This window comes from Quercus lobata, chromosome 8 (genome assembly GCF_001633185.2).
Source record: "Quercus lobata isolate SW786 chromosome 8, ValleyOak3.0 Primary Assembly, whole genome shotgun sequence".
Lineage (NCBI taxonomy): Eukaryota > Viridiplantae > Streptophyta > Magnoliopsida > Fagales > Fagaceae > Quercus > Quercus lobata.
Genome location: NC_044911.1, coordinates 2,228,870 through 2,249,321, shown reverse-complemented (window position 1 = coordinate 2,249,321; position 20,452 = coordinate 2,228,870). Strand labels below are relative to the sequence as shown.

The 20,452-nt window shown below is 31.0% G+C and overlaps 1 protein-coding gene and 1 long non-coding RNA gene across 2 annotated transcripts in view; both read left to right on the top strand.

Annotated features, from left to right (window-relative positions):
* The window catches only part of LOC115958197 (heavy metal-associated isoprenylated plant protein 47-like), a 48,969-nt gene extending 28,743 nt beyond the window's left edge, over nt 1-20,226 (top strand). Inside the window, exon 6 of the mRNA XM_031076591.1 lies at nt 19,870-20,226. Within this exon, the coding sequence (XP_030932451.1) occupies nt 19,870-19,989 (120 nt within the window). The 3' untranslated portion in view covers nt 19,990-20,226. The remainder of the gene's footprint in view (nt 1-19,869) is intronic.
* LOC115958199 lies at nt 1,212-7,475 on the top strand. The gene is made up of 3 exons (XR_004084478.1): nt 1,212-1,271; nt 2,977-3,074; nt 7,413-7,475. It is a non-coding gene; the product is annotated as an uncharacterized LOC115958199 (long non-coding RNA).
* Nucleotides 20,227-20,452: the final 226 nt, after the last annotated feature.

Here is a 20,452-nt window from a genome sequence, read left to right as displayed (position 1 = left end):
TTTCTATCCATATAAGATGTAATTTACTTTTGAGTGAATATATATATATATATATATATATATATACTCTATTGCTTTGGCATGGCTATAATAGGATAAGATTATAGGCAATTAGGCATCCTGTGTTATTTGTGTCCTGCATATATCAAAATGCGTTTATATTGTTAACAGCATCTTCTATACCTGTATCCTTTTGAGGAAGTGCTAGTAACTTAAGACAAGTCAAACAAGCAGTAGCATTTGAGGTGATCATTGACACTCTTTGCCTTACAATATTGCGTGAACTATGAGATGGCTTAAACTCTTGACGAGAAGATTTTAATTACCAATGTTGGTGACTCAAAGGCCCTTTTATGCACAAAGAAAATCCAGTCTGGTCAGGGTACTGGTTCTCAGATATCTCCCTTTTTTTGTTAATTAGAGTTACTGATTATTGACTCTTTAACCAGTTGCATCCAGAAGATAATCGATCCTAATTAATGGGAATAAAGGTTTAGCTAATTTGAGTTGAAATTAGTTGTGTCTACTAGATATGTGTTAAGATGATAAAAAATTCCTTTCTCTTAATGCTTTTACCTGAAATAGGACTTTCCTAAGCATTAGTTGTACATCAAGTAAACGAGTACAAAACTTCACCTTATTATAACCTAATAATTGAATCTCTGTATGTTTACATGAAAATGACAGGTAACTTGACAGCCAGTCTTTCAGCTGCTGAACTAACAGAAGATCATAGTCCAAGTGGAGATGATGAAAGAGCTCGAATTGAAGTAGCTGGTGGTATCGTGAGACCATGGTGGATGGATTAATGTCATGGTGCAGGTCATGGTGAATGGACTTCTCTTCCAATTATCTCTTCCACTGAATTATCTTGGCAGTGTTTATCGTGAGACCATATAGAGTCTTGTTGATATGAAGTCCATGTTTCAGTTGCTAGAGGTATTTCTCAGGAACTTCCTACAATTCTCTTGCAGTTTAATAATCCTGGGTTTTATAGTTTGTTTATTGTTGCATAATATGTCTGTTAGTTTGGATTTTCTTTCATCTCAGTATGTGTTTTTTCCTTAAGAAAATGACTTGTAATTTCTTCATAGGAGATCAAGATTCATTTCTTCATATGGATATGGACTTCATTGTATGACAATTTTTCAATCAAACACTTCAACCATTTAACACGTGCATGATTAATTGGTTTGTCTATTTCCTTGCAGTTCTTAATGCAAGGGAAAGTTGGTGGCTATGCATCAGTCTTTGAGAAGTACCACGAGAAGGTAGAATCCTTTATTTAAGACCCTTTAAACATTAGTACATCAGGTTGTTTTGCATTGAAATAGAATAACATTAAAATTAGGATTTTGATCATGCATGGTTCTTGTACTGATTCATTTCTCTTCTTCTTCTTCCTCTTTTTTTTTTTTTTTCCTTTCTAGTTAAAATACTAAATGTTAATATGAAAATGTCTACATAAACTTCAAGAATGAGGAATTTAGTAACTTGGAAAGCTAATTGAATTTTGTTTTGATATTTGTGTTTTGGTATAATATAGATTTTTTAATATGTGGTTCTTCAAAGTCTATGTGCATGGCTATGGGTTTTCATTTATTTATTTTTTTTAAATGAGAAAGACCTTATTTTGAGGGTTGGGCCTCAAAAAAATGTTATTGTTCTTTTATCCCTTTCAAATTTTTCAAAGGTTGCCAAACCTTGATAAAGATAAAACATTTGATTTGAGGGTCATGTAGGATGTTGAAATTTCGGTTTCAAGGGTCACGAAGGCCGTAGAAATTCCCATTTCGAGGGAATTTGTTTTAAAGGTCATTAAGGATTGGTTAAACCCTCAAAATAATATCTTTTGAGGGCTTTTAATACTTTTTTCAAGGGTTTTGACCCTAAAAAAAAATCAACTTTGTTGTAGTAACTATCGTTAACGATCAACGATTCAAAAATACAAATTCAATGCACATTATCTAATACATCCCGTCATCCCCTCAAGTTGAAGGTTCATGTGATGCGATGAGAGTTTCAACTTGTCACAGAAAGACCTTTTGATCATGATGTTGACAAGTTGTTTGATAGAAATAAACACACTTGAAGATGCTTACGAGTAATGTTGCCACTTACAAAATGAATACCTAATGCTTCGCAATAAGATTAGTGAGTGACACTAATATTTTCACATCAAAGTGTAGGCACAATGGGCAATAAGACACCAATGGTTCTTGGAGGACCACAATATGAGATTGTAGCCAAGAAAAATAACAAACCCACCAGAGTATTGTAGATTATCAACACTTTCAGCCCAATCTACATTTGAAAACAATGAAAAGCTTGAAGATTATACAAACACCATTTCAAAATTATGGAAGAGTCCTAATTTTCTAATTTTAAATGTCCAAAGGGAAAAATGGTAATTTTACACATCTAGAGTTAAAATAATTATTTTATGTTTCCTATATTATTATTTAAAAGCTGAATTGTAGCATTTAATATTACTATGTTCCTGTAAAACCACATCAGCCTAGCATTTCGGTTTATTCAATCCATTTTGGTAAACTTTGGTCTATGTTGGTCCGGTTCGGTTCACGTCAGTCCAGTTTGGTCTACTTAGGTCCATTCAGTCCATTTCGGTCCACTTCAGTCCATTTAGTCCACTTCGGTCTATTTTATCTAATTTGGTCTATGCTGCTCATTTCGGTCTACTTCAGTCCATTCAGTCTACTTCGGTCGAGTCGGTCTAATCTAGTCTATTCTGATTATTTCAGTCTACTTTAGTCCATTTCAGTCTATTTTAGTCCATTTCGGTCCACTTCTATCTGCTTCAGTTCATTTGGTCCACTTCATTGATGCTTTGGGAGGTTAGGTTTGTTTAGAAAGAAGAGATGTGCTTCATTAACAATTATGTCATCTTTTCAAAGTAATGTTGATAAGTTCTTGATAACATTTTTCTTATGGATGATGGAATATATTTTCTAACAGAGGGTGCAAATGGCCATGAAGATTGCAGCAATAGCAGATGGTTGGTACCAAATCAATCCTAGCTTTTTGGCTTTTCGAAACAATATATTGTCAAGATGGTACGTACTTATATATTCCTAGTTACGGCTTACTGCTCCATCGTGTGATCTACATTTTTCTGATTCTTGCAAATTCCGTTTATGAGATCTGAATTTTTTTTTTTTTTTTTTTTTAAGGTTCATTGCATTATGTTGATTCGAGCGTTACCTTGAGATGGGTTAGATTATAGTTCTTGTTTGGTTATTATTTTGGCCAATGCCTGAAATATATTACGCGTTTGATTTGATTTTTATATATATTTTTCTAAAGAATTTATTCTTGAGATTGGGAAAAAAAAGTTTTAAGTTGTTTTCTAAATAATAAAATATACTATTGGAAACATGTAAATGTAAAAAGTGTTTTCAAAACCAAAAGAAATTGAAAACTTATTTGAAATAAAAAAAAAAAAAAAACAAAACAAAACAATTTGTCTCAATTGAATGAGATTGCCTAAAGTCACTCAACCCATGGGTCAAACCGTCAAACATGAACAAGTTAAACCAATAGCCTCAATTAATAATGTCTTCCTTTAGATAGGTTAAGCATGTTGTTTGAACGGGCTTTTGTTGAATAAGTTAGTATGAATTGCGGTCGATCTCTGAACCTGACCCATCTACCTCCCCCAAACCGTGTACTATATCCAACCTATATTAATTGCCAACCAAATCATAATCCCGTGAAGGGCAAGCTTGGGGGTGCCTAGCAGCTCTTCATATATATATATATATATGATGATCACTAGCTAGTTCATTTCTTCTTACATTTATATTTATTACACTCACCTACTGTCACTCATATTAAATATTATTTAAATGAGTCGTATGTCTACCAGGGATAATATCTCATCCCCGTATCATTTCAACCAATTTAGGATACAATGAGATGTTAGACCTATTTTTTTATTTTACAAAAAGCTCCCCTCAAACCAAGGTTTTTTTTTTTTTTAAATAAAAATAAAAAAATCAGTTATTTACCCTCTCCAAAATCCTTTTTATTGACTTATCATGGGAGCTGTTTTGTCCAATCGCACTAGTTGGTCTCTAAGGTGGTGAGTACATTTCATATTGGCTAAGGCATCTGTACTCTAGTTTGCTTCCCTGTCGCATGTAGGTATGGAGGATTTGGCAGTTAAGGATTCTCTGCATTAGTGACCTGCAACATTTATATATGCATCAAAATCCTTATTATAGTTCCATAAAATCAAATTTCTATAAGGTGGTTTTGAACTAGAGTTTATTTTATATACAATTTTGCCAGCATGAAAAAAATGTTCTTTTTTTAATATAGAAAAACAGTACTAAGGAAACTTCATAAAAAAAAAAAAAAAAAAAAGAAAAAGGGTGAAAAGACTTCTTAATTAGATTAATACACCTTAAAACATCATTGTAATGTCCCCATTGTCACAATTATGAAAAGTAAGGGCCGTTTGGTAACATTGTTCTAATAATGTTATTTGTTTTTTTTTTTAAATATGTGTAGATGAAAAAATGTGTGAAAATACGTGTAATGTTGTTTAAAAACTAAAAAGTATTGCTTAAACTACCATACCAAACGGCCCCTAAGTTTCGTTGTGTTTAAAGATTTCAAAGTTACTTCCTCCATCCCAATTTGTTTGTCCTTTTTGGAAAATCAAACTTTTTAAGAGGACATCATTTATTGTTTTGTCTACCTTATAAAAATGTATAAGTTTACAAAACCACCCTTAAATAAATTTATTAGCTTAAAAAAAAAAAAAAAGAGTTATTCTTAATGAGACAACTAAAAAGGTGCCACAATTAGATTGATTTTTTAAATATTTATTAGTTTTCTTTTCAAATAGTTTTGAAAATAAAGTAGGGGTATAATAGGAACATTAGTAAATTAATAACTTTTACTTTTAGAAACAGGATAATATTTTGGGACATCCCAAAATAGTAAAGGACAAACAAACTGGAACAAAGGGAGTAGTATTTACTAGTTGCACAGTTAAGCCTGTCTCTTCTGACTAATTAAGGATGTTCCAACTATCCAAGTAACCAAGCTAGACACCTAATTAATTAATAACTACTATTTGAATCAACTCGATGGCCTTCGCTTGTATCTGCTAAGCAGCTAATATGAATAAAATCACTTTCTAATAGCATAATGTAACGCTTCAATATGTAGTATAGAGCAATGCTACCATCACAAAAAGTTTATAATTCTTGTGACTATTTGTTACATAGCAAGTTGTAGCAAAAATTATTGACATTTTTTTGTGTTCTTAGAATTTTCCATAATTATATACTAGTGTGTAACCATGTACATATGCACAAGTACATTTAAAAACAATTACAATTATATATATATATATATATATATATATGATTTAGAATCTAGTTAGATTTAGACTTTTTAATTTTTGCACCGAATAATTCACTTGTCACAAAAATTAAAAAATTAGATAGAACACATGACGCAAATTGAACTCAAATTAAAATTCAATTTAGAATCTAATTGAATATAGAATCTTTGATTTTTGCACCTAATAATTCACTTGACACACAAATTTAAAAATTAGATAAGACATGTAGAGTAAAATTGGACTCCAATTTAAAATTTAATTATATTTTTTTCTCAATTTTAGCTATTAATATATATATATATATATATATATATATATATATATTACACGTATTGACTTCCAAAACTTTCAGCTCATTTGGTAATGTTATTCTAATAACGTTGTTTAAGTGTTATGAAAATATGTGTGGATAAAAAAGTGTTATATAAACACGTGTTGTATTGTTTAAATAATGAAAACTGTTGTTTAAACAATGTTACCAAACAGCCCATTTATTTCCCAACATTATAAAATGTTTACTAAAATAAAAAATCATACTCCATAATTTTAATGTATATAAATTTGCCAACATTACGTCACCGATACACGTCATTTATACACGTAAAGCATCACACAGTCACAAATAGCTTTTCCATTGCAGGCCGTATCTTTTTTTTTTTTTTTTTTTTTGGTTAAAAGGAACTATTATTAAACAACTAAGCCAAAATGGCTAACTTAGAGGCAACAAGCCTACATACGCTTTCCCCATTAGTATCAAAATAAACAAAATTTGCTATTATATCAGATGGGGGAATATCCCAAACTACAAAAGGATCTTGCATCGCTCCTCCTAGCTTATCTCTTATCACATGTTAGACAATTGGTTAAACTTTACAATCGTAAAAGCCTAGAGAATAAGGGCAAGTACGATGCTCATCCAGCCAGAGGAGAGAAGGCAGACTATTGGGACTAATTAAAATGCAATACAAAAAGTGCACTGCCGGACAGAACTATAGGAGGCTAATCAGTAATCAACTTTACAATTAAATACCATTACCCACTGCTATTAAACTGCACGGGTAGATGTAGGTGCAACTCTTCCCTCTCTTTGCGTCGGTTTCAGTAATCTCAAGTCTCAACTGGAAAAACATTTTATTATCTAATAAAAAAATTTAATTAATCTCTTAATATGATGATAAAAAATAATTATCAAGGAGTATATGTAAACTCCATAAAATAAATAAATAAACCGATTAATGTCTCAATCTGATAATAAAAAACAATCATCATGAATCAAATATAATAGATTTAAAATTTTATCATATATATTCTTTTCAATGATGATAAGGATTCTATATTTTCATAAACTTTTTGCGTCATTGTTGACATCATTTCTTCAATAATGTTAAGGACACTATTTTTCGTAAACTTTTTTATATAAGAGCAATACTGGTGTCACAACTTGTGGCACAGCTTGTGTCACAACTCGCCCATGTGGCAAGTTGTGGTTTGTAGAGGGGTGATGGTGGGTCCATATGAGGACACCCTTCCACCAACTACAACTTGCCACATGAGTGAATTGTGGCACCAGCAATATTAGTCTTTACATAATAGTTAACATTATTTTAGCATCATGATATCACTCTTATTATATATCAATTATAATAAACAATGTTGACTCATTACAAACAATATATATGTCAACTCAAAACAATATAGATTAACAATTATGAAAAATGCTATCCATAAACTTATTAATACATTTTTTTGAGAATGAGATTTGAACACGTACGTACGCACACGATATGAGTATATATTGGGGGATCAACAGGTGTCATTTGGATTAACAAGTATATTGTATACCAAGCTATATAAATATAGACCTACAATTTCTTCCTCCATTAACACAGATCGATTAAGCCCACCAAAGTTCTCTTATAAAATATGAAGGTAGGTAAACCTCGCTAATTACAAAAAGCTCTAGAAAACAACAAAAGCTTTAGTATATATTTTAGAATTATTAATTACATTGTTTTTTTTTTATCTTAATGTGTAGCAAAAAATAGTTATCAAGGTGCAAATGACTTGCGACAATGGAGAACCAAGGGCATGAAGATTGCCGCAAAAACTCGCGGCTAGCATTAGACACTCCAAAGTTCTTTTTGGCTTTTGTGAAACTATAGTTATGGTTTTGTTTAGATGAACTTATTTTCACTTTAAAAACAGATTTTTTAAGCATCACATTTTTTTAAGGTGCAATTGTAATGTACTTTAGAATAATAAATAAATAAATTGATGAAAATAAACTCATCCAAATGCATAAACGCATAAACGTTCATTTATTCTATAGGTGTGATATCTGTGGCATTAGAGGGGTCTGATAAAGATCAGTTGGTTGTAGTTGGTGAAGATGTTGACTCGGCCATGTTGACCTGCTTGTTAGGGAAGAAGCCTGGTGATGCATCCATATTGAGCGTTGAAGAAATGAAGCCCAATGAAGAAGAAGAATCGAATGATGAGAAGCCAGAGATTACGAATTGTACCATTACAACAAGTTATCCACCATTTCCCAGGCTCTGTGAAGTAGTAGTCTATGATCCGAGTCCAAGTTCCTGCTCCATCATGTGACCAACGTTTTATTGATTATTGCAACCTAGGTCCAATTTTTTTTTGTGTTTTTGTATTATGTTCATTCTATTGCGTTAGAAAATGGGGTCGTGTTAGATTACAATTCTTGTTAGGTTGACCTTAATTAATTTTGTCAATTGGCTGAAATAAATTAGTAGTTCATGGGTATATGTCATGTCTGTTGAAGATTTTGATGCTTCATGTGCAAAGAGAATAGATAAACTCACTTATTTTATATTTTATGAACTCAAAGCCCTCACTTTTGCCATCATGATCGTAACCTAGCTCGTTGTATTAAAAGATGTTAGGTTCTAAGACTTTAGGAACTAATGTATTAGAACTTCAATATGTATTATGTTGGTAAACCATGATCAAAACATAGAGTCTAGATTTAGGTGTGCTCAAAGTGTGATTTAATGTAAAATTGGAATCAAGTGATTGCAGGATTTATTGGACAAAATCTGCAAGGCTCGATTGATCGAAAATTAGACTCGATCGATCAAAACTCATGTAGATTTGATTTTCTGCAGAAATTCCAATTCAGCCTAAGCCCATATGACGTGTAGGGTTAAGTGTTTTACTTCAAGTATAAAAGGAAAAACTCTAACTACGTTTTAGAAGTCTTTTGAAGAGTTATGTATTGAATCTTCTGTGAGATCTGAGAGGTGTTTACCTTCATACACACACATAGAGTTATCATGATCAAGATTCATGTCAAGAACTTGATGACTGCTTCAGTTGTTGCATAAAGAACTTTAAAGAAGATCTGAAACCTTGGAGAGGTGTCTCAAAGTCACAAGTAGGAGAACTTGTGGTTGCTATAGATCAAAGAAAGAAGTAGTCTGCGGATTTAGAGTTGTCACGTGGTCGTGGTAGTAAGTTTTCTACTTGAGGTAGCAATAAGATGTTAGTGTTCTAAGTTCTATTGTAAAAATTTCAATTTTTTTTTTTTTAATAGTGAATTTGTTTTTACCTTGAAGATAGTTAGATTAAATCTTTCTCAGGTTTTTACTAGTTAGGTTTTCCTGAGTCATCATATCGTGGTTTTCTTTATATTTCCGCATTATTTTCATGATATGATATTATTGTGTTACCTAGAACTGAATAATTTATCTAAGTAATTACTTTGCTAAATAACTAGGTTAAACAACTTGTGTTAAGGGGTCTAAAAACATTCAAAAGATTCAAAAGGTCTAGAGCGCTAATTAATTAATAGCCCATTTGCACCATCTTTAAGCTTATTCTTATTGCCAAGGTGCTTCCACTACAAGATCATTCTCTCAATTACATCCAATATTTTAGCCATGATGGATTGCAAGTCAAGAATAATCTCTTAGCCTCCAATTAACACTTTTATTCATGGCATCAAAGCCATAATCTAAGCTAAAACGTAACCTAAGCCAAACATGTCTTCTAACTCATCATCTCCTATACAACCAACATAGCTTCAAATTAAAAAAATTCATTGCATCAAACATTATATATTGCTCATTCTTTCAAACATATCTAACCTCGTATCAATATAGCTAAAGGCATACTTCTTGCTTGGCTCATCAATAACACCTTCAAAAGTCCTAAAATAAATGAGTGACAAGAGTTACACAATGGAATAATCCCCAAGCCCACCCCAAAAATCAACATCTAACTTTCTTTCCTTAATAATATGGCATAAAATCCACAAACTACCAAAAATTTTATAACTCAAGTGATACTTCTCGATGTTTTAGTAAAAACATTCAGAATTCAAATTACTTCTACCGTATCTACTTTATTGTTAAAACTTTCAAATTACATATTTAAAAAAATGCAATTTTTTTTTTTAAAAAAAAAGGTTTTCTTTTTAATTTGTTAAGTAATTTAAATAGATGAGAGGAGTCAATTAATGACTATTTAGTATTCTATCCTTTGTCTCCCCACTCGTCCATACCATTAGTTATTGAAGAAAAAGTTGGATGGGATGTAGAAGCTACCAAACAAAAACATAGCCTTAGACAACTGCCCCCACATGCATTCACCTACGCAGCCAGGAAAGTAACATTGAACAATTGAAGGCCAACATGGCAGACTTCAAGTCACAACTACTTTTTACTTAAGAAAAATGAACTTTACATATAAAGCTTCTTTAAAAGGCATTAACTTTTATCTTTCCTACCAAATGCTGAAACTTCTACGATATTCCTCAGTCTTCCTAAAAGTGATTAGTTTTCGCATATGCAAGAGGCCCACTTTCCAATCCTCCAATTCACAAGGTTTAGACTTTAGAGAAGAAAAAGTCACCTAAAAAGATTGTGAATTGGAAGATTCGAAAGTGGTCCTCTTGCGTAACTTTGACTCTAGAAAAGCTTTTTCCTAAAAGTTTTGAACCAATTTGTGGTTATGCAAGTAATGCTATAGATACGATTTTTTTTTTTTTTTTTTCCATGTTGACAAATTGTTATTAATTCTCATTTAGATTTATTACAAGCATCTTTAATTATATTTTATTAAAAACTTGTCATCTCATCATTTATTAAAAACAATTTAATTATTTTTTATCATTTTTTAAATAAAAAAAATAGTTTTGACTCTAGGGTTATTAATAGTCAAGCATTATCTTAAAACGCAAAAAGATTGTGCTTACTATTTTTTTGAAATTACTTTTCTACATGCTTTTTATATATATATATATATATATATATATATATATATATATATATATATATATTATTAAATTTAGTTTTAGCCAAGAAGCATGTAGTTCAACTCGTACTTCTTGATATTTTTCCCAAAAATATATTCAAAATTCAAATCTCCCAACCTAACAATTGAATTATCAAAATAAAAATAGCTTTAATTTTTATTAGCTAACCCAACTTGAAGATTGATAGTGAATAGTTATGACAAATGTGTCAATCTCATTATTATTTTATGTAGGTTTTTGTGTACCTTAATTTCTTGTGACGTTTTAGTCATCTTAGATCTATTACAAAAATTGGGTTACGGGAGATCATGCCAAAGCAGCCCTTGTGGATTAATAGTAAATTTGTGAAAATTACATAAATTAATACCATAAACTCTAGGAAAAATCCTATAATTGATTTGACCTTTTTCTAAATTTTTATTTGAAAATTATAACAAGAGAATATTAGTCTAAACAGCAAATTTGAATAAATGGAGATCTAAGCAAAGAAAATTGGATGAAAAACGACATAGATCACAACCTTGAATTCTTTTTTTTTTTTTACATTCATTTTTCATGTTTTAAATATAGACATTTTTTTCATCATTTTAAAGTGGACATTTCTTCATTAATTGTGAATATTTGTATTAGTGGATATAAACGAGTCTAATTGTGAATATGGACATTTTTTTCATCATTTTACCTTTTGACAATATGCTTACACTTCTGGACAGCAAATAAGTAAGAGAATCTATCAGCATTCTGTGTATAATGGTAACAATAGGCCTCTACCACTGTCTAAGTTTTCTTCCAATATGTTATTGATGTAATGTAATAGCTCCAAAATGAAAATAATAATAATAATAAAAATGAGAGGGATAGAACTGAACCAGTGAAAAATTAGAGTAACGCAAGAGCATAGATACATAAATAATTAAAAATAAGAATAGGATAAATGAATATATAATATGGTACATTTTATATATAATTAAGTTGCTTAGACAGGAAATTACTGACTTCGAAACTGCACTGTAATGCATGGGATTGACTCAGTCTCTGGAAAACGCGAGGTTGTAGTTGGTTTACTTCTTCAATTATTTGTTTAAGTAGGAATCGTGTGCAGAAGTCCATAGATTTTTTATTATTATTATTACTAAGCACTCTTATACTATAAATAGACACACTGTGATCTCTTTTTCCATAACTAGGTTGAGCTGTCACTCAAAAAACAAAAATTACGCTTTTTCTTTTTGTTTTCTTTTTTAGATACCTTAGAGTTTTGCTATGCTTCATTTAAATTTTAAACTTTTAAAATGTTTTATTTAAACTTCAAAGTTTCTTAAAACATATTGTTAACCACCATGACTATTGGGTTTGTGCTTCAGGAAAAAAGAATAAAGAATAAAGAACAAATATAAATATAATGGTTTTACTTTTACACTATATGTTGGAATATTTTTACAAAAATCATAATTTTGATTAAATGGTCATTCAAGTCAAACGATGAAATCGGTTTTATACATATAAAATTCAATCAATATAATTGAAAGTTCAATAAGTATATAAAACACCTTGAACGTTTAGACCCCCAATTTACAAATTACCAATTTAAGCTTAATATCAAACAATTAATGTGCGGAATATGAACATAAGCTTAATACAGAATTGATACACAATCTAAACCATATAAAATCACATCCACAGCTTAAATTAAATGGCAAAAATTAAGGAAAGAAATATGCAAATACAAGGACAGCACAACGATGTGTTATCGAAGAGGAAACCGAAACCCTAGACATAAAACCTCTCCGCCGCCCTCCAAGCGGTAAATAATCCACTAAAGAATGTAGTTAGGATACATGAACAGCAGAAGATCCTCCAAGCCTAATCTACCCAGTATACCTAAGCCTTCCAAGCTCCTACTCCAACGAGGTTACGCCGAACCTATTTCTTCTTTAGCTTACCGAATTTCGCTATAAACCATAGCATCAACCAATATGAAATTGGTCATTTCTTAACTGCTTCCCAAAGCACCAAACAGCCTTCTCACATATATGGGTATGGTGAGAAAAAGTTTTGGTGATGTACCTCTCAAAGATGTAACAATGGAGAAGAAGAGAGTAGAGAAATTTGAAAAGTCTCTATGTGAAGATTGTGGATGAGTTAATCTTGTTTTTCTCTAGAGTTTTTCTCTCAAGATTCTCTCTGGAAACTCTCTACATTTCGTGGGTATAAGAGTCTATATATAGTGGGGTAAGAAAGGAATGCGAAAAGTCAGTTTTTCCCAAACAGGGTGGTCTGGCGTCTTGGCCTCACGACTGGACTAAGTCGCGAGTTCAAGTCACGAGCTAACAGCCTGGCTAGCCTAGGACTTTTGTCTTGTAGTGCAACAGCTGGCATGACGTTTCAACTTCTAGCATGCTTGGCACGTGTGCAACTTCTGGTGGCTTGCAAGCTGTGAGCCACCTGCGAGATCCAGTCACGAGTCTTTGCTTCTTTGCACAATCTTGAATATTTCTTCACACTCTCTCACACACTACCCTTACATGATTCTCATCTAAATACAGGGTTACTAATTGCTAAAATACAAGCAAATTTGGCACGAAATAAAGCCAACAAGATGGTTGATAAAATTTCAACCTTACAACAATAATGTCTCTAATAATAGCTTTGGTTTTCTTTTACCGTTTTTAAATCTTTTTAATTTGCTCCAACGCATAGCTTAAAATTGTTTTTGACCACACATAATACCATTAAATTCACATCATATCTAGGGATTCTCTTATTACTTGCAATTTGTTTCAAACTATCAAACATGAAGGTAATCACATTTTCGATTTTCCTCCTAAAACAAGCTACATGTATCAATGAAATGAAAGTATGTTTTGAGTATTTAACACTAAAGAAAACGGTTTTTCTTTTCTCCGTTTATATTTTATTCCAATTAAAAGATACTAATGCATTATATGTTATGTATATCCAATGGTGTAGCAAAAGATAGTAATGAAGGTGCAAATGAATTGCAAGAAATGTAAAACCAAGACCATGCATGAAGATTGCTGCTGTAGCAGAAGGTGTGTAACGGCGTATCAAACTTGGAATCTCTTTTGCTTTTGAAAACTGCATTCTAGGCTATATGTCAACAGTTAGAAATGTGTGAATTTAATCATTTAATTATTATTTTAACACTTTTACTCAGACATAAGCCTAAATTTTCTCTTAATATATAGGGGTCAACACATGAGATTTTTAGCTTTTTATAATTATATGGAAGGTAGAGCCTAGAAATAGTTTAAACTCAAAACCACATGCTCTAACATAATGATAAATTATCAATTTATCCAATATATAGTTTAAGGTACTAGAAAATAGTGAGTACAATCATTTAACTATTATTTTAATTAACAATTTTCAAACAGGTGTGACCTTAGTAGCAATCGAAGGAGCAGATAAAAGTCAAGTTGTAGTGATTGGAGATGGAGTTGATTCAGCTAGTTTGACCCACTCATAGAGGAAGAAGCTTGGCTACGCCACCATAGAGAGTTTGCAAAAACTGGAAGTAAGTAGTGCTGAGAAGAAACCTGAGGAAAAAGAAGGCAACCCAACTCCAATTCTATGGTCTTCAGGTTATAGCTAATATCCTCAGGTGCCCTTGTACACTAGCAATTGCTTCACAATGTGATAGGCATTTGATGAATATTGCTAACTCATCCATGAGAATTGAGATGCAAACCTTTTGTCTGTGTTTTGTTCTTGCTCTCCTGGTTTCTTGTTCTTCCAGTTTATGACGTCTGCATGAGTTGATAATTAAAAATATGTATTTTCCTCGCGTAAGCCTTCCAAGTAGATTGTCATCTTTTGAACATGGAACAAAAAAAAAAAAATTAAATAAAATTAAAATTTTATTTATTATGTTGTTAATATAATACCAATTGCATATTTTTTCCAAAAAAAAAAAAAAAAAAAAAAAAAAACCAATCGCATTAATTCATTGTCATATTAGTTTGTAATTTTTTTTTGTAAAATTGATAGTAATTTTAATATTTTTCTTCTATAAAATGCTCTGACTTACTATAATTCAATTATAATATTATTAAAACTATCTTAATAATTTAATTATATGTTATTGTAAATTTATTGAATTTTTTTAATAGAAATCTAGTAAACATGTAATACCAATTGCATATCTTGAAACATAAAGGTTTACTTAAAAGTAAAATTTCTTATCAAGCCACAATATATTGGTAATAGAGTTTCTTCTAATAATAGTGTATAAATTCATTACATAAAAAAGATAGCTAGTTGATGGAACCATAGCTTCTAGAACTCAACATTTATTATATAATATATAATTTATTAATCCTTTTATAAATATAATTAGAATTTACTTTTTGTGCTTCACCCTCCAAAAAGTATGAGCTCTCCCATAAAACTAAAAGCAAAAAAATTTAGATCTCATAATTTCTAACATTCATATTGGTAGATTTTAAAGATGTAAAAAATATTTATAAAATGAAAATGAAAATAAAAATATATTTGATGAAATGATATATTCTATTCAAAATTCTAAAAGAGAAATTGGACCAAGAACCTCTCTCTCTCTCTCTCTCTGCAATCACATACTCTTATATGTATGCATCTGTAATATTCCTTGAATACAACCTTCTAATTACAAAAATAAACTATATATACATGCATGTCAACTTCCTCGAGTGGCATCCCTATTTTTTTATTAACATTACCTACCAAGATATCGCATTCATGAAACAATATTGGGAATTTTTTTTTTTTTTTTTTTTTTTTTTTGGTTTAGGACTTTGCAAAAGTTAGAGACCCCATCTTGTTTTGAACAATGAAGCTTTCACATATGGAATAAGAGGTCCACTTTCTTCTTTATGATTTTTAAATATTATTTGTCATGTGATCTTTTAGAAATTAGAACTTAGATATGTCCTGTGTACAGTGATATATGTCATGATCAATTAATTAGACAAGGTCCAAGTTTCTCGATGATGGACTAATTAAAACAATAGACATATACATGATCACCAAACCACATCTTGTCTGCATCATTCATTTTTTATGTTTTTTTTTTTTTATATTATTATTTTTTGAAACGGTCCAAGTTTCTGTTAATATTTTGTCATATATTTTCAACTTTAGAGTCTTTTATTTAAAACCTTCTCCCATCTCCCTTTGTGTGTGTATGTGTTAAAATACTTAGTATTCTCGAAAGAAAAAATAGTGGGTTAATCCCACATTGGAAAATAAGTGTGAGTTATAGAGGTTTAAAGCATGTGCTGTGTATCTAAGAATTATGTCATTTTGGATATACACCACTATTAGTTTCTTTAAAACATTCTCTCCTCTCCCCTCTCCCCTTGTATGTGTATGTGTTAAAATACTTAGTATTCTAAAAAAAAAAAAAACTCTCGAGTCTTTTATTATTATTATTAGTTTCTTAAAAAAAAAAAAATTATTATTTTTATTATTATTATTATTATCTTTTCAGTTTCTCCTCTCCACTCTCTACCATTGTAAAAATGTTTGACCTTGGTGAAAACATCTGGACAAGTTATGAGTTAATTACTTATTTCCTAATAAATTCCAACGTAAACTTAAATTGAGCAAACTCTAAGTTGTCTCTCAAAATAATGTTGATGTTGCGCAACTCAAATTCTGGGGTGTTTTTCGATAACATTTGTTGGCTTACATTTATTTTTCTTGAATGTATATTAAGTTTTTTTTTTTTTTTTTTTTTTATTGACAAGTTCATCTTGAAATAGTGGTGAGTGGCAGTTAGTGGCGGTTTTGACCATGCCAATGTAGATTTTTGGTGATTTGTGGGGCAAAGAGTGGTTAAGTGCCAATATTTGGACTAAAATTATCCTCATATATAGGGATGGAAATTTAAATCTACCTTGTGGGTACCCAATCTACCCCACTTTGCATAACAACTGGGGTGAGGAGCAAGGCTAAATCGTTTCCCCAAACTGAGGAATCCTACCATGTGCCAAAGTTTCACTATATATGAGGGTAATTTTATAAAATTACCCTCATATATAGTGATGGTTATTTAAGTTTGCCCCGTGGTTATCCAATCTGTCCTAATTTGCATACCAAATGGGGCAAGGAGAAAGATTAAATCCTTCCTTATAATAGGTTTTGGGTGGTACGAGTGTTGTTCGGACCCACCCCATTTATATTTAAAAATTAAAAAGATTTTTTATTGATTTGTTTTTTATACATGACATATATATTCTTTAATTTTCAAACTTTAAATTTATGATTTTTTATGGTGTTGTATTATTGCTTTTATGTTTTTATGTTTAAGATTTAAATTGCTTAAAATCTTAGTTGTTATATTGTTATATATGTTTGAATTGTTTTAATGATTTTTAAGACTTAAATTGTTGTATTATTGGATAGTTTTGTAGTGTTAAAACTTGATTCTTTAATAAATTATTAAAAGAAGTAGAAGAATAATGGGTGGGGTAGGACAGGTGTATGTGGGTGCCAACTAGGGTGGGGTGGGGGAAAAAGAAAAAGAAAAAGAAAAAACTGCCCCAAAGTGAGGGATGGGGCGGGGGCAAAAGATAAGGACGGTAAACAGAGTAGAGACAAAAAATAGGAAACCCACCACATTCCTACGCAGTGGTCATTCCTACTCATATGATATTATATTAAAAGGAAAGTTACCAATTACCTTCTTGTTGTTGAAAAGAATAAATATGTACACTAGCAAAATCTTTTAAGAATGATAGAATACATCAAATGTTATGATTTCTCTATTAACTTCATACTAGTAAAAGTTATAAATAAAAGAAATTAATATACAGTCATAAATATATCATCTCAAAAGATTAATCTAAATATAAGAAATTTAAACTTGTTATTTGATAATAGTAAGAAAAATAAATAAATTCATTTGAAATTAATTAAATTATAATAACAATAATAATGTCTAATTTTTGTTTTAAATGTTCAATACACAACGCTAATTTTTTCTTTAAAAAATTGTGCAATGTCCAACATTTTCTTCTGCTGCCGTACTTTCACTTCCAATGGTTCAAAAGGTAAGTTTATCCTAAAAACCAAAAATGGAATGTTGTAGCATTATTTCTTGATAATATATACTAGAGAATATTTGTAGCGGATTGTGATTAAACGTGGGAGGGACTGAGACTTGAGAGGAAGTTGTGGATATATTTTTTTCTATGGAAGGGGTGGGCCTTTTGGGGCGTACGCAGAGATAGTCTTTCCTTTGATAGTTCCACTTTTGTTGACAAGTGAGCTTGTATTCGTAACAACATATTGGAATCAATAAGTTTGTATATATGCGACACAACTTTTCTCAAAAAAAAAAAAAAAAATTCACAATTATTACTATAACAAGTTATTAATGATAGATAATAAAGTAGTGTTATTAGTGGCGGTATGGGTTTTATTGCACTTTGATATTTTGAAATATTTTGTTTAGAATCTCAAGTTTTGGGTTCAATCCCTAAACCAATTTCAATTTGATTGGATAACAAATATAAGAGAAATATGAAACCATATATGAAGCTAGATGGAAGAAAGATCAGGTTTTGAAACTCTTCAAGTCAGGAGGGCCGGGGGGTGGGTTCACAGAGCGCTAGTTGTTGTTTTTGATTTGACGGTTCACCGTCCTCATTGAAACAGAAGTTTAGTGGCAGAAATGTAGGTCCCAGGCGTCCAGCAATGTGGGTTTGTGCAGAAGAGAAATAAAAAAATAATAATAAAAATAAAAGTCACGCAGGAGAGAGAAAAAAAACGGGTATGTATTGTCTTATCAATGGGTTCTAAAATCTGCTCTAGTGTGTTTTTAAAATACACTGATTAAAAATTTTAAATTGAAAATTATGACTCAAATACTCTTAATCAAACACTCTTATCAAATATGCTTTTTTTTTTTTTTTTTTGACATCAATTTTTAGTATTTAAAAACTGATAATTTGTTATTTAAAATTGCATACTAAATAGGCCCTTGGTGATTGTTTCATATTTACCATCATATGGTTCCCTCACATCTAAGAAATCATGAATTTCAAGTCACGCCTTCAGTGCACTTTAAGCTTATGTGAAAGAATGTGTATAATAGGAATAATATAGAATGTGTACTGGTATTATTCCAAATATTTCTCTTTTGAGAGGGTTTGATTCATTTGTTCCCAAATGACACGTACGGTAGGTCCAGTCCAGTGGCTTTTCAGCTCAGCAGCATCTCAGCATGTAACAAAATTAGGCTTAGTTTGGGTTTTAATCTTCAATTATAAGAGGTAGTAGAGTTTTAATGGGATGTGATTATGTGTACGTATTTCCTTCTAATATATATTTTATTTGCAAAAATCTAATGCGATATTATTAGAAGGCATAATAGGATCTTTTATATAATGTTCTTATTGAATTTAATTTCTAATCACGATACGAAAGTATAATATGATTTAATTTGAACCCTATATTCATTTGATAAAGTGGTATGATTTAGTTGTAATGCAAAAATAGTGGCCATATTGAAAAGATTAAGAACCGGAGCACCCACATACTTAAAAGTTTTTTTCTTGGAGCACTTCATGTATTATTGGAGCTTACGTAATGCATTTGTATTTTCCACTGAGCTATATAAATGTATAGTTCTACAATTTCTCTCTCCGTTAACACAGCTTAAGCCCATCAGAGTTCTCTCATAGAGTGCGCTACGTTGCTTTTTCCTCCTCCAAAACATGAAGGTAAACCTCGTAAATTTCACGAAGATTTCACCAAAAGCAAATTTTCTGAAGCTTTATTTAACTTTTAGTTCTATAAAACAAGAAAAGCTTTGATATATTTTAGAGTTTAATTACTTACTGTGTCTTTCATTTTATGGTGCATGTATAGCAAAAAATTATTATCCGGGTGCAAATGACCTGTGAAAAATGCAGAATCAAGGCCATGAAGATTGCTAGCAACACTGATGGTTAGCATCAAACACTCGATTTTTATTTTGGCTTTTGAGAAGCCATTGCTAAGGAGGAACTTGTATATAATGTGCATTGATTCTATAGGTGTGATCTCAGTGGCAGTAGAAGGGTCTGATAAAGATCATTTGGTGGTGATTGGCGAAGGTGTGGACTCCGCTAACTTGACCGGCTCGTTGAGGAAGAAGCTTTCCTATGGTGCCGCCATTTTGAGCGTTGAAGAAGTGAAGGAGAAAGAAAAGCCAAAGGAGGATAAGAATCCAAATAATCCTGAAGAACATGCGCTAGTGTTCCATCAATATCCACCAGTTCCCATGTTCTGTGAAGTAGCCTATGATCCTGATCCAAGTTTCTGCTCCATCATGTGATCTATGAGCTGAGAATTTTGCTCTGTTTGTTTTTTGTTTAAACAATCATGTATGCTGAGGAATTTGATGCTTCAGTGTGAAGGGAATAGATAATTTCGCCATCTTTTTGTTTCATGTATGTAATGTCCTGATTGTTGCAATATGGACTTTCCTAGTATTCTAAGTATTGGTTAAACCACTAATGTGAAAAAACTTCTTTCATGTCATAATCGTAGAGTTATAAGCTATGTAATTATATATGCATGTACTGCACACATTGATTAGGGAAGAACAGGGATAATTATATGATCAACCCTACTAAAGTTTGAATTTAATTTTAAATCAAACTAAAGTTTTATCTTATCATACATAGTCTTGTTTCAAATGATTGCAGTCTGTACTTTTATTGAATCTCTATTAAGATGAACTAACATAAAGCTATATAATAAACTACACTTTGAGATTTAATTAAGCACTAATTAAG